At 50.9% G+C, this 15685-nt stretch overlaps 1 protein-coding gene across 4 annotated transcripts in view; it reads right to left on the minus strand.

The window, feature by feature from the left end:
• LOC133344679 (polycomb protein suz12-B-like) overlaps positions 1–7014 on the minus strand; it is a 54475-nt gene extending 47461 nt beyond the window's left edge. Inside the window, exons 1-3 of one of the 4 annotated variants that reach the window (XM_061554740.1) lie at positions 5887–7014; positions 4721–4933; positions 177–223 (exon numbers count right to left, since the gene is read on the minus strand). In XM_061554740.1, the coding sequence (XP_061410724.1) occupies positions 177–223; positions 4721–4862 (189 nt within the window). In that variant the 5' untranslated portion in view covers positions 4863–4933; positions 5887–7014. The remainder of the gene's footprint in view (positions 1–176; positions 224–4720; positions 4934–5886) is intronic. The other 3 variants (XM_061554753.1, XM_061554747.1, XM_061554762.1) reach the window with 3 other exon arrangements.
• Positions 7015–15685: the final 8671 nt, after the last annotated feature.

Raw genomic sequence — 15685 nt, forward strand, 5'->3', positions numbered from 1 at the left:
GTGCTCACAGCATGACAAACCAATGATACCTCTCCTAAAAATACACCACGCGTTTCAATTGCACGTTTCACTCTTGGCAATGGATCATCGGCAGAAAAACCAGTCTGCGTTACAAACAAACATACATAATTATTGGGGTTATGTCGCCAGGTGAATGTGCGTCTGAGTGCACTCACCGCTATTAGGTTTCTTGTCCGGAGAAAGCGGTAAATTTGAGTTGGCTCTGCAAAAAAGCAATCATGCCAAAAGATAAGACATTATTGTACAATTACGCATGCATAAACATTCTTGGTGCGTGTGCATGTACACACTCTATGGTTGTGTGTGTACACAACAGAACACACAAAGATCGTGTACCTACACGGTGTGTGAGCAACCAATAGCGCGACAGCACGTTGTGTGAAGTGAAATATTTGACCTTACAATTCATGCATTTGGATCTAGTGGCCAACATGGACAGGAGGCCACGATGAGAAGCTATAACGTCGTGGTACCTGCTGCCTTCAAGTAAAAGCAGCTTCTCTGTCATACGTTCCCTTTCAGTGAGACTTGCTCTGATGTCAATTACCAAGTCCACGTACGAACAAGCAGAGGTACACGGGTATTTATTTAGAAAACATCGACATGTTCACGGGAAAACATGAAATGCAACAGCTTAAAACACACACACACCATGCAATTGTGTACAATGTTAAATTCTCTAGGGCAATGTACTCGTTGGTATTAAGCCATTTGTTTTGCAATTGTTTGATAATACGGTTTACAATTACATTTAATATCCTCCTCCCATGCACTGAGATTTGTTTTTACTTTAAATAAAAATTATAAGGTCATCCTTCAGAGACATTGTCATCTCAGTGGACTTGCATGCTTTAAACTGCGCTCATACGTTGCGTGTAAAATAGACGTATGACTTAAGTCTGCCGTCACCTTTTTAAAGGACCTGTTTATAACAGGGGTGCACACACCTCGCAGTGTCCACCTGTACTCGGGTGTAAAGCACACAAGATGTGTTGTATGCGCAGCAAAAAAACTACAGATGCTCACACAAAAGTATGACTTTACGAGCTTGGCGTGCTACGCTTGTTGGAGAATTCATCAAATTTCTTAGACCACCAATTCCGAGAACAAGTGTCGCCAGATAGGGTGGATACAGCCCCACCACCACCAATGACGCTGCCTATCCCGCTCGTGCTGCGATCAGCAGTTAACCTGGCGCAAGCCTACACCCCCGTTCACTTTCCTCGCGAGGTGTTTGCTTTGGGGCTAGCTTCTAGCTAGCTAGTAGCCAGGCTGCATCTATAAACAGTGCTGCATAACGCACCTAGACTGCATCAAATACTGCACACGCAATGCCTCTCTCGCAAGTTCACAAACAGGCGACTGCATTTCATGACGATGCACGGTGATGACAAAATGGGCGAGCTAACTGCCAAAGAGAACATGTGGTGATGGTGGCGGCGTGTGGATGTTTATGTGAACGTGTGTATGTGGGAGCAGCGTAATTGCTGCTGGCTCCTGAGTAAGGGCAGTGGCCTGAAACGTCTACTCAGGTTTTTTTCTTGCTATGTATCAGGAAAATTACATGTTCGTTTTTACATTGTATGTGTGTATGCACGTATATACACTCGCATATATATGTATGTGTATATAAATACACAAACATGTACCCTTGTATTTGTAACGGGTTATTTGAAATGGCACTATGCAGGTTTAGGTCTGTACACTGAAATATGTTTGTGGCTGATAGGGCCAAGTTTATTTGCAAACGGAGTACATTATTTCGTTAAGTGGCGAGGTCAACGTTTTGTTTGTACTCTGGCAATCTCTGCACCTGTGTGTGAGCACGTGTGTGGACATGTCCACTCATTCATGTGTTTACATGTCTGTAAACTAGATTTACTTGCTGTGCATATATGCACGTGTGTATACACGTAAAATTACATGGCGTGTATGGCTACATGTACATGTCACATATATGAATTGAACGATATATCCATGGAGGCTGCATATATATCAACTCTTTACACACGTCTGGGTAGATGTGTCAATATTAAACCGTTTGGTACACACCTGTACAGGTGTATACCAAACGAAACCCTTGTTTGCGTGTGAAGATTGTGTAGGTTTGGGGAAATATAAATACCTTACGCTATAATTTGCAACGTTTTGGACAATACAATGTCTATTTTGTCTGCTACTTATAGTATATATGCATACGTTTTACAATGCATGTGTGCATGGTACGTGTAAACATTCTGCAAATATTTAAGAAAATGTTTCCTGTGATTTTTGGATATATCTATGTGTTTGTGTACAATGTGTTTCCACTAATGTCAACCCATTGCATGTGTAATGTGTTTGTGCATTAACATTGTGTTGGCGTGCAAACGCAGCGGATTCACATGGGTACACGCGAATACGCAGCGGATCTTACTGGTGCATGGTATGTACAGTACAGTATTTAAGTTGTTTTGGGTGTGCACGTTGTTTGTTTAGAATACACACGTGTGTGTAGTACACGCATGTGTACGTCCTGCATACACTGCCTACACATTGCGCACTGCGTGGCCTGTACCAATGCACGTGTACGCACTTCGTGTACCCTATAATGTCGGTGTCACAAACAATCACGAGATATGTGAAGACTACTGATCGTCTTTTGCATGGACATATAGCCGTGAACATGTCACACTGTGTACGTGCAAGTTACGCTTTGAGTGTATACTCTGTGTGTACACAATGCGGGTGTATTGCAAGAACAATGTAAATAAACATGTAAATGGATATTTAAAGTATTATCATGCCAATGTGTATATGATGTTATAACGTGCATGGCTTGGGTAATGTGAAATACGTGCGTACGTGTCGACGAGTGTGTGAATGAATGTCTATGTACATACATTATGCATACTGTATGAATGCGTACACGTGTGTACGTGCGCATCGGTGTGTATTAACGTGTACGTTCATGTGTTGTGTGTGCATTAATGAATGTACCGGTGCAAATGCAAATTGTGTGCATCGTGTACCCATGAGTTGTGCATCATTGTGTGCATTGATGTGTGTGCGCGTGAAACCGCGTATGTGGATTCATGTGTACGCATGTATATACATTCTGTGCATTCATGTGTTTATGAATGTATGTATGCATGTGTGTACGTACGTACGTACACGCGTATACATGTGTGTAAACGTGTTCATTCATGTCCGCATGTTTTCGTGTGTGCACGTGTAGACATGTGTGCAGACGTGTGAGAACTTGTGTATGAACGTGTACGCACGCGTGTGCACGTGCATTCACGTGCGCGCGCACGTGAATGCACGTGTTGACGCGTGCAGACGTGTGTGAACGTACGTGTGCACGCGTCTGTGTGTACGTACGTGTGTGTACACGTGTGAACGTGTATACGTTACACAAACAAAACGCGGAGCCATGTCTGGCACCACAATTTCTCTACGGCCCTCGTGTCGAGCAAAAACAAAAAAATCCCAAGCCCACCCAACCCCCACAACAACAACCACCACCACATCGACATCGTAACCTCAAGGCACGGAATGTTTTAGCACGGAGGGATGTGGAATGAAATAATAAATGGCGAGAGGCAGCCGGGACGCGGCGTCTCGCCACGGCTACAACACAAAGTGCAAGACAAAGAACCACACCGGCGACGATTCGTGGCGAGACGCGAATAGCAACAGCAGAGCCACTCCACCACCATCACCATCAGTCTTTAACAACACTCAACATCATCATCCTCATGCCACCATCATAATCATCCCAAGCACACAAGTGATAGACAAAAGAACGAGGGTGGGTGGCGGGGTGAGACGTACGGAGTCGATACTCGACCACTCACTTTAACCACTACCTACCATCGCAGCAAAGCCTTCCAACACCCTCGCCCACCATCATCATCACGATGCCATCATCACCATCGCAAACACACAAGCGATAGACAAAAGAACGGGGCCATGCCGTGGTGAGACGAACACAGCCCCGCAGTGTCTCAACTCTCAACCGCGCAACCACCATCATCATCATCACCACCACCAGTCTTTAACAACATTCACCCCCATCATCAATCACAAACTCACTCGGTTTAAATGTAATAACACTCTTTATACACCGCCCGACCTCCTCCCCGCCAGTCTAGAGCTTTTCCCACAATCGGGTCGCGTTGTTGTTGTATGTTTCGTGATACATATGCGCGCGTGTTTATGTACAATTAAAACACACACACAGGCACACGATAATCATTAAGCTTCTAGGCGATCAAAGAGAGAACGGGAGAGAGAATAGTCACGAGCAGAGTGGGGAGAGAAGACCAGGCGACCGACGAGAGAGGGAAGAAAAATGAAAGGTTACGGGAAATAAATCGACGGTAAATACAAGAGAAGGGAGGCGATAGGGGAGAAAAAGAGACGAGAGAAGACGAGTGGGGAAGGGCCAAGACGGAGGGAAGGAAGCAAGGGGAGAGTGGGAAGATCGCCGCGAGAGCCACGAGAAGGAGGAGGCGGGAGTCGTCCCCGCGTGTTTCAAGTTCTCGGCACCGGGGCCCGGCAACGGCCGCCGAGCCTCGCGCTCGCCTGGCCGCGCCGGCCGGCAAAGCGGCGCGTGGGCCCGCGGGGGACTCGGGGGGGGGGGGGGTGCCGACCGACTTCTCTCCCTCCCCTGCCTCCCTCCCTCTACCCGTCTCCCGAGCCCGGCGGATCTCACTCTCAAACGCCTGCATGAAGAGGTCGTGGTCCGCCTGTATCTGCTCCATGCTGGCCTTCTTGTTGCAGGAGGCGAGCGCTGAGGAGGCCGTGGCCGAGGAGGAGGAGGCGGCCTTGCCGCTGGCGTGTTTGTTGGGGGCCATGCTGCTGCTGCTGCTTCTTGCTGCTTCGTCTTCCCGCGGAGCGCGACTCCCTCTCCCCTCCTCCTCACGGTCTGGCGGCGGAGACGAGGGGGGAGACGAAGGGAGGAGGGAGCGGGAGGAGGGAGCGGGAGGGGGGCACCGTGAAGGCGAGCGAGAGGGGGCGCCGTGCGAACCGCGGGGGTCGGGAGGTGGGGGCGATGTGGGGGGTGGTGGGGGGGGGTGGCCGAGGGGGTGAAGGAGGCGCTGGTGGTGGTGAAGGCGGTGACCAAGGGGGTGAAGGCGCTGGTGGTGGTGGTGGAGGCGGTGGTGGTGGTGGAGGGGGTGAAGGCGACGGTGGCTGATGTGAATATCGATAGCCTTGAAAGTTGTGGAGATGGTGGAAGGGATGGTGATGATGGTGGTGATGGTGGTGGCGCAGATCGTGGCGGTGGAGTTGTTGAAGGTAGTGGTGGTGGACGAAACCGTTTCAGGATGGAAGGTGGTGGAGGTTGTGATGGCGGGGTGATGATGTGATAGGACGGAGCTGGTGGAGGTGAGGTGGTAGTTAATAAACGCCGGTGGTGAGAGGGGAAGGGATGGGTAGTGGCGACAGAAGGCGGCGGGGTTGTGCTTCTGGTTAACGTTTAATTGTGATGATTAATGGGGAATTGTGTCGATGACTAACATCGTGGAGTTGTGCTGATGATTAACGTGGTGGTGGTCGAGTTGTAGTGCTGGTGGTGGCCGTGTTGGTAAAGTTGTGCTGATGATTAAGGTGGTGTTGTGGTGGTGGAGTTGCTGATGATTAAGGTGGTGGTGTTGTGGTGGTGGAGTTGTGTTGATGATTAAGGTGGTGGTGGAGTTTTTTGTCGTGGTGAAGTTGTGGTGGAGTTGTGTTGATGATTAATGCGGCGGTGGAGTTGTTGCTCATGATTACGGTGGTTGGTGGTAGTAGTGGTGGTGGTGATGGACGCGGAGGAAGAAGCAGCTGCTGCTGCTGGTGGTGGTGAGGGCGAGTGGTGGTGAGTGACTGCGAGAGACCGACCCTGCCTCGGGGGCTCTGGCTGCTGGCGAGCAGCAGCAGGAGGTGCGATGGGGGCGGTCGCTCTCTCCCTGCGGTTCGGTCTCGGGTCCAGTCCACGCCAATGCTCTGGTGGCACGAGGTTTAGAGGCGCTGCCCTCCTGCCAGAGTCTCTGTCTCTCCTTCTACTCGTCTGTCCTGTAACTTCACGTCTCCCCGTGTCTCTTCCTCGTGGCTTGTGCTTACCCCCGGCCTGTTCCCCTCTCGCCTTGCTTGCTGCTTGTCGCTGGCTGCCTCTCTCGTCTGTCCCCGTGCTGTCCCTCTTGCTACGTGTCCGTCGGTGTTGTCTCCCTCCCAGTGTCTTGCGCTCGCTATCACTTCCTGCTGCTCTGCGTGTCTCTGTTCCTTTGTCAATGCCACCGCATGTATCACTTCCTGATATGGGTTGTGTCTTTGTGCGATTCTCCCCGATACCCCCCCCCCCCGTCTGTCCTTCTCACCCTGTCAATATGCTTGTGTCTCACGTGCCACTGATGGGCCCTGTCCGTCTCTCAGCGTCTGTCTTTCTCGTTGTGTCTCCCCCCCAACATATGCATCTGTCACTCCGATTGCCAGTGTCCGTGTGTGTCCCCGTCTGTCCTATCTCTCCCCCGTTTGTCTTAACCCTTTATGTCCTTCTGTCTCTCTGCCTTTGTCTGTTTCTCCCTCCGTGCGGATCTTCCCTGTCCTCGCTCTCCCGTATGTGTTCCCTGGTCTCAGGGCTCTCTCGTTGTGTCTCCCCTTGTCTCACGCGTGTCTCTCTGTCCCTGTGTCTCTCTTCCTACGTCTCTCTGTACCGTATATATGTATACCCTTGTCCGTCTGCCCCCTGTCTGTCTCCTTGTCTTCGTGTCTCTTCCCTGCACTGCCCCCGATGTCTCCTCCGTTCGCGTTTCCCTGTTCGTGTCCCTCCGCCTGTCTCGGTGCGACTCGCGGTCACCTTGCCCCTGCCTCTCCCTCGGTGGATCTCTGCCCACTCTCGTCTCTCTGTCTGTCTGTGTGTCTGTGTGTGTCTCTGTGTCTGTCTGTGTGTGTCTCTGTGTCTGTGTGTGTCTCTGTGTAACAGGAGGGAGCAACGGGCCGCGTCTCTGCTCTCCTCTCCGCCCCGATCCAGACGCGAATTCGCGGGAACGCGCGCACGGCATGCTGGGTCGCGTGCGCGCGCGAGCGTGCACACGCACGCACGCGCACCGACTCACACGCACAGGGCGCGTGTGTGTGTCAGCGCGTGTGTGTGTCAGCGCGTGTGTGTGTGTGTCAGCGCGCGTGTGTGTGTGTCAGCGTGTGTGCGTGTGTGTCAGCGTGCGTGTGCGCGTGTGTGTCAGCGCGCGTGTGTGTGTCAGCGCGCGTGTGTGTGGGGGCGCGTGTGTGTGTCAGTGCGCCGCCACGTGGGGTCACAACAGCGGCGCGCGCTTTTGGATATGTGTGCGTCTGGACGTGTGTGTGTGCGTCTGGACGTGTGTGTGTGCGTCTGGACGTGTGCGGGTGTAAATGCCTGGTGTGCGGTGTGGGTCAACACCAACTCTAGGGAGACAAAGACGGCCGAGTGTGGGATCTCGCCACACCACCCCGCTAATAGCATTTCCCCCCAACAGCCTGGTTAAAGGTGACATGGGAGCTCCGGATATGTGGGTCATTGTCCACCCCAGCCCCTAGATCGACTCACCCTTAAAGGAGTACCTGGTACCGGGTGTAAACATCAGCACTGGGGATACAAAGGCGGCGCGGGCGTGCCTCTAGCTCCAACATCCAGTCGTGCGCCTGTCATGGATTCTTAATAGGTGCTCACTAACAACAGTCCTTCCCGTGTTAAGTCTGCCAATATGATATACCGGGAGATCTCTGTATGTGTGTGTGTGGTAAGAGAGTAGATTAAGATGAATGCGGAATCAAGATGTTAACCTATTATGGATATCCTGCCTGACCCCTATCAGATGGTGGTGTGCATACAGTCCTCGAAACAGTGACCCTTTGGTCGTTATATGGAAAACATTACTCCGTCATAGGAATGTGGAATGAGCGCCGCCCTGTCGTTTGATCTCTAACCTGTTCACGTGTATGTGTATAACCATACCTACGCACCTTGTGTTGTGAATGCAGTCGCCCAATGTGTAAAGTGGATTGACATGTACAGTATATAACAGTATACAGTACATGTTGATATATATGCTGTGTGTAATGTTATGACCTATAGGTGAACACATGTTAAACATTGTAATACATATGACGTGTGCATGCCCGTATTTCGTGTCCATGTATAACGCTCAATCGATAATCTATACAATACTGTCAATAATCAATACATTATATCGACATGCACGTAACCCTATAGTCTATCCAGTCTTTATATAACAGACTGGATATTCTGTCTGACATGCTTATAGATGTACATCATATAACTTTATGGGATACACATAACCCCATAGACACAACCCTCTGCACATGCTTACTTTGTGCATTAACTAACGGAGGCAATGACGGATCGATCATCTCTCTACGTGGCATCACAGCTGTCAAATATCAATACGAGAGCGCCAGCACACGACGACTGTGCAAGCGAGACCGAGAGAGATGGACGCACAGTGCATAACCACCGTAGAGACTGGACGTGTACAAGCAGGCTGGTGATTGCAGCAAGGCGTAATATACACCGACGAGTGTACACACTTCATGAGTGACAAGCTGGCGTGTACATACTATACAGGACACGCGTCTATAGAGCCCCTTTAATACATAACCCCATGCAGGAATTAATATGTAAATCTATAGCCCCGTGTATGTTGTATACGCGGAAGTCGGTGAGTTGCAATACACTAAAGTGTATCATTACATAAACACTTGCCTTTGCGGTGCATGTATGTATGTGATTTTTGTTAATTCTAAACGGGCACTGTTTGCAGGAGCTGACCATTATGTATACATTCAATTGTCATTGCATTGTATTGAAACGCCCGAACACAATACCAAATGCAAAAAAAAAGAAAAAACATCAAACTCTACGAATTTACATTGTCAAGATAATTATTCGCACATCTAATATTAATGTTAACTGCACGATGGGCGTTCACCTGGCTAAACGCACGAATCCTCTCGATCAGGCAGTAGGTGGATTCGTTCAGAACCTGTCGTGTACACATACATGCACGTGCGGAGACGAGACACGTGTACACGTGTGCACACGCGTGCGCGCACACGTGTGCACACGTGTACACGTGTGCACACGCGTGTGCGCGCACGTGGCTTGGCGTGCGCTGGAACGAAAAAAGGACGCCAGGCTCAGTGCGTGTAATTACCACTCCAATTAGTTGGGGATTTCAATCCCATTAACGGTCATAACGGGATTTGAGACTGGGTAATTGATAGTGTTCGGTTTAGGGGGTAGTGTCAGTAACAGGGTTAGGGGGTGTGCTTCGTAGGGGGAGTGGAATTATATAAATATTGTTTTAGAAGGTGGGGGGGGGGGTGAAACTCGAACGCTGCGCTTATTGCAGTTGCACCCCCCCACAATGTTCTGAGCGTTTCGGTAAGCGGCCGTCTGTGGTGCCGGGAGCCCCCCACCCACGAGCCGGCAGAAGCAGCTGGAGAGCGAGCGAGGAGGGTCCGTCCCGTTCCGCGCGCACTGCGATGTCGAGAACGACCGCTGCCCTGCACGCGTTTACCCAGCCGGGGCTCGACAAGCGACAGCCACGCGCCACTCGACGCCTTTTTTCTCGGTCCGAAACAAAAAGAACGGGCGCACGCGGGAGCCCAAGTCGCGTCGCTTTTGTTCCCCGTTGGAGCGAACGAAAACAGAACGAATACTCGCGAGCGAGCCGCGGAAACGCTCCCCCAAGGGCGACGTTGAGCCACGAATAATTAGCGCAGTGCCGAGCCGGGTCGGTCCGGACGGCCACCTTCACCGATATCGCACGATACCGTGACGCGTGTTCGCGACACACACACACATACACACGCATGCACTGCAGCCCCACAATAGCGAACCGCGGGGACCCCCCGCGTGGAGCGCGCTGACGTCACCGCGCGCGGTGAGGATGAGTGGAGGAGTCGCGTGGTGAGGATGAGTGGTGAGGATGAGTGGAGGAGTCGCGTGGTGAGGATGAGTGGTGAGGATGAGTGGTGAGGATGAGTGGTGAGGATGAGTGGAGAAGTCGCGTGGTGAGGATGAGTGGTGAGGAGGAGTGGAGGAGTCGCGTGGTGAGGATGAATGGAGAAGTCGCGTGGTGAGGATGAGTGGTGAGGATGAGTGGAGGAGTCGCGTGGTGAGGATGAGTGGTGAGGATGAGTGGAGGAGTCGCGTGGTGAGGATGAGTGGTGAGGAGGAGTGGAGGAGTCGCGTGGTGAGGATGAGTGGTGAGGATGAGTGGAGAAGTCGCGTGGTGAGGATGAGTGGTGAGGAGGAGTGGAGGAGTCGCGTGGTGAGGATGAGTGGAGAAGTCGCGTGGTAAGGATGAGTGGTGAGGATGAGTGGAGGAGTCGCGTGGTGAGGATGAGTGGTGAGGATGAGTGGAGAAGTCGCGTGGTGAGGATGAGTGGTGAGGAGGAGTGGAGGAGTCGCGTGGTGAGGATGAGTGGAGAAGTCGCGTGGTGAGGATGAGTGGTGAGGATGAGTGGAGAAGTCGCGTGGTGAGGATGAGTGGTGAGGAGGAGTGGAGGAGTCGCGTGGTGAGGATGAGTGGAGAAGTCGCGTGGTGAGGATGAGTGGTGAGGATGAGTGGAGAAGTCGCGTGGTGAGGAGGAGTGGTGAGGATGAGTGGAGGAGTCGCGTGGTGAGGATGAGTGGTGAGCGGAGCGCATGAGGGGTCTCACCGCCACGAGGGGCTGCTGCTGCTCCTGCTGCTACTGCTGCTGGTGGTTGACGATGATGCTCCAGCGCTAACTCTTAACTCCCAGAACCAACCAAACACCACCACCACGTTCAACATTACTCCCGATTAACACGCACCATCATTTTAATCGCCCAATATGCGGCCAGATGGCAGTGCAGTCATGGATTCTTGAATCTGTCTGTGCGGAGTTGTGAGTGCTTCCCCGCCTTCGTACGCATTGGTGGGCAGGCTGTCTCTCCCGCTTGCTTCCACACGAATCCAAACTCTCGTGAATGGGATTGGCCAAACATCCCAATGTGGCAGGACCCTCCTGAAAGGAGCCTTGAGTCTCAATGAGTTTCTCCTGGGTCCAAGGGCATTGCTATTTCAACCGGCGTGCGGACACCACACGCACTCGTCACGCGTCACGCATATGTTCTGTATAAGTGTGGAGGGTAATGCATGCAATGGCCATTGGCTGAGAACACTCAGCATATTTCTCTTTTCAGAATCACAATCATTTCTGCTGGAGGAATCCGATAAGAGCTATAAACCTTTTTTCACAGATATCCAGTAGGGGCGGGTCAGAAAGTTACCAAACAACACAAAACACGATAGGAGTGCTAAGTAATGGAAAACAAATCACTTTTTTAAAAATCTAAAATTAAGTATTTGTATTCATTTTACCAGGTAAAGCCCACTGATCTGTCGGCTTCCTTGTCAGAAGCGACCTGGCCCGCAAATGAAAGCTGAACGAAGTTGCTTATCGTCTGGCAATGTATAGCAGCCAAATAATCCAACTCGCCCTCCACGCCCGTTTCATCACAAGCGCTCACGCCTCGCATCGTCGCCTAGACCGTAGCGACGGCTCTCGGGGTGGACTGCATGTTGCAGTACTACGCAGCCCCAGCAGGCACGCCGTGTTCCACCACCACCACGAGCGAATGCAGTATACACAATGAACGATAGGCTGCTGCTGCTGCCGCCACGCAGCACCGCGAGCCCCTCTGAGCCAAGGGTTTGCTGGTTGTGCTGGGAGCAGTGCTGTTTGTGTGCGTACGCACAGGGTACGGGATGGCAGAAGTCGCTCACGGACAACGCCAGTGACGATTATCTGAACCCGGTCATGGGCGACCCCGAGGTCGACTCATCCTCAAACGAGTACCTGGTGTGGTGTGTAAACATCGCCACTTGGGGAGACAAAGGCGGCCGGGCGTGGTGTCGGCCACCCACCCCCGTGTGCTCTTCCAGCGTTCATACGTGCTCGCTAACAGCACTTGCCCCAATAATCTGTTGAGGCTATACGGGGGATCTTTGTCTTTGTTGTGGTGGGGCTGTGAGCAGTGGCGTGTGTGTGTTAGTTCTCGCGCTGTGTGTCCGTGTGTTCGTCGTGGTGGTAGGAGATGGCCTGTGAGTCTGCTCAGACTATAAGTAGCTGCACGGGCTGGATAGTAAAGCACCATTACCATCAATAGCCACAGCCCCGAATTCCATCACTCACACCAATACTCATCCTAACGTCACCACTAACTCTATCCTAACCCAATCGCTAACTCTTACACTAATCTTCACCCATACCTCTGCTGCGCTAACCCTACCACTAACCGTACCACTCATAATTACCCTATCACTAACTCCACCGCTCGCACAAACCTACCCACTAACCCTAGCACGCTAACTTGACCACAAATACTACGCACAGAGTACAACACTACGTGCTGTATAAAAGCACGTGTGAGTGTACTGTAGTGAGTGTACTGTAGTGAGTGTACTGTAGTGAGTGTACTGCAGTGAGTGTACTGTAGTGAGTGGTACTGCAGTGAGTGTCCTGCAGTGAGTGTAGTGCGCGTAGACTGCGGGGGTGACTGTGCGCCGTGAACACGTGCGCGGCCGTTGGCGCGTGGAGGCCGGCGCCGCGAGCAGCATCGCTCCGAGTCCACAACCGCCGGGCCTACGGGGGGGGCACGGGGGGGGCACGGGGGGGCACGGGGGGGGGCACGGGGGGGGCACGGGGGGGGGCAGGGGGGGGGCAGGGGGGGGCACGGGGGGGGGACACGTGGGGGGGGGACACGTGGGGGGGGGGGACGGGGGGGGGGCACGTGGGGGGGGGCACGTGGGGGGGGGGCACGTGGGGGGGGGCACGTGGGGGGGGGCACGTGGGGGGGGGCACGTGGGGGGGGGGCACGTGGGGGGGGGACGTGGGGGGGGGGGACACGTGGGGGGGGACACGTGGGGGGGGGGACACGTGGGGGGGGGGAACGTGGGGGGGGGGCACGTGGGGGGGGGGACACGTGGGGGGGGGGGGACAGCGCGCGACAGAGACGTGTGGAGAGAGAGAGAGAGACAGGGGATACGGAACCAGGGTTAGACAAGGAGAGAGAAAAGCGACGCGCAGACAGACAGGGAGAGAAACACGGAGACAGACACGGAGAGCGGGAGACAGGGAGGAGATAGATACAGTGCAGAGATAGGCGGGATGAGTAGAGACGCATCGCTGTGTAGGAGATATTCAGAGAGAGGAGACAGATGGACAAGAGTGGAGACACGCACAGAGGGGAGAGAGATACACGGAGACGAGAGAGAGTTAAACACAGATTCAGAGAGGTCTGGAAGGGAGAGGGAATAGTGAATGAGCCGGCGGGCACTTGGGGATCACCGCCCACACACAGCCCGAGTTCAGCACTACACTACACACTGTACACTACACTACACACTACACTATACACTACACACTACACTACACACTACACTATACACTACACTATACACTACACTACACACTACACTACACACTACACTACACACTGTACACTACACTACACACTGTACACTACACTACACTATACACTACACACTACACTCCCACACTACACTATACACTACACTATACACTACACACTACACACACACTACACTACACACTACACTACACACTGTACACTACACTACATATACACTACATACACTACTCCACACTACACTACACTATACACTACACTATACACTACACTATACACTACACACTACACTACACTACACACTACACTACACACTACACTATACACTACACTACACTATACACTACACTACACTATACACTACACTATACACTACACTACACTATATACTACACACTACACTACACACTACACTACACACTACACATACACTATACACTACACTATACACTACACTATACACTATACTACACTACACTACACACTACACTATACACTACACTATACACTACACACTACACTATACACTACACTATACACTACACTATACTACACACTACACTATACACTACACACTACACTATACACTACACACCACACTACACTATACACTACACTATACACTACACTATACACTACACACTACACTACACTATACACTACACACTACACTACACGATACACTACACTATACACTACACACTACACTATACACTACACTATACACTACACACTACACTACACACTACACTATACACTACATTATACACTACACTATACACTACACACTACACTACACTACACACTACACTATACACTACACTATACACTACACTACTCACTACTACACTACACACTACACTACACACTACACTATACACTACACTATACACTACACTATACACTACTACACTACACTACACACTACACTACACACTACACTATACACTACTACACTATACACTGCACTATACACTACACTACACTATACACTATACTACTATACACTACACACTACACTACACTATACACTACACTATACACTACAATACACACTATACTACACACTACACTACACACTACACTATATACTATACAGTACACTACACACTATACACTACACACTAGACTATACACTACACTATACACTACACACTACACTACACACTATACACTACACTACACACTCCACTACACACTACACTACACACTACACTACACACTACACTACACTATACACTACTACACTATACACTACACACTACACCACACAATACACACTACACTACACACTACACTATACACTACACTATACACTACACTCCACACTACACTACACACTACACTATACACTACACTACACACTACACTGTACTACACTACACACTGAACTACACGCTACACTATACACTACACTACACACTACACTATAAACTACACTACACACTACACTGTACTACGCTACACACTGCACTACACACTACACTACACAATACACTACACTACACACGACACTACACACTACACTACACACTACACTACACACTACACACTACACTATACACTACACACTACACTGCACACTACACACTACACTATACACTACACTACACCACTACACACACACTACACACTACACTACACACTACACTATACACTACACTACACACTACACTACACGCTACACTATACACTACACACTACACTATACACCACACACTACACTACACACTACACTACACACTACACTATACACTACACTACACACTACACTACACGCTACACTATACACACCACTATCTATACACCACACATACACTACACACTACACAACACACTACACTATCACTACACTACTACACACTATACACTACACTGCACACTACACTACACTATACACTACACTATACACTACACTACACACTGAACTACACGCTACACTATACACTACACACTACACTATACACTACACACTACACTACACACTACACTATACACTACACACTACACTATACACTACACTATACACTACACTACACATTACACTACACTACACACTACACTATACACCACACACTACACTACACTATACACTACACAACAACCACGACGGCGCTGCCGTGTGAGGGGTGAGCGGCACTGCTCTCCCGTTGGCTGCATTGGGCAGTGAGTGACACGCGCGCGGATCGGAAAACGACTTCAGAGCTGGAGACCCGCGAACGCGCCGCGCCACGCCTGCCC

Source organism: Lethenteron reissneri, chromosome 3, assembly GCF_015708825.2.
Source record: "Lethenteron reissneri isolate LAM-NWPU_2019-01 chromosome 3, ASM1570882v1, whole genome shotgun sequence".
Lineage (NCBI taxonomy): Eukaryota > Metazoa > Chordata > Hyperoartia > Petromyzontiformes > Petromyzontidae > Lethenteron > Lethenteron reissneri.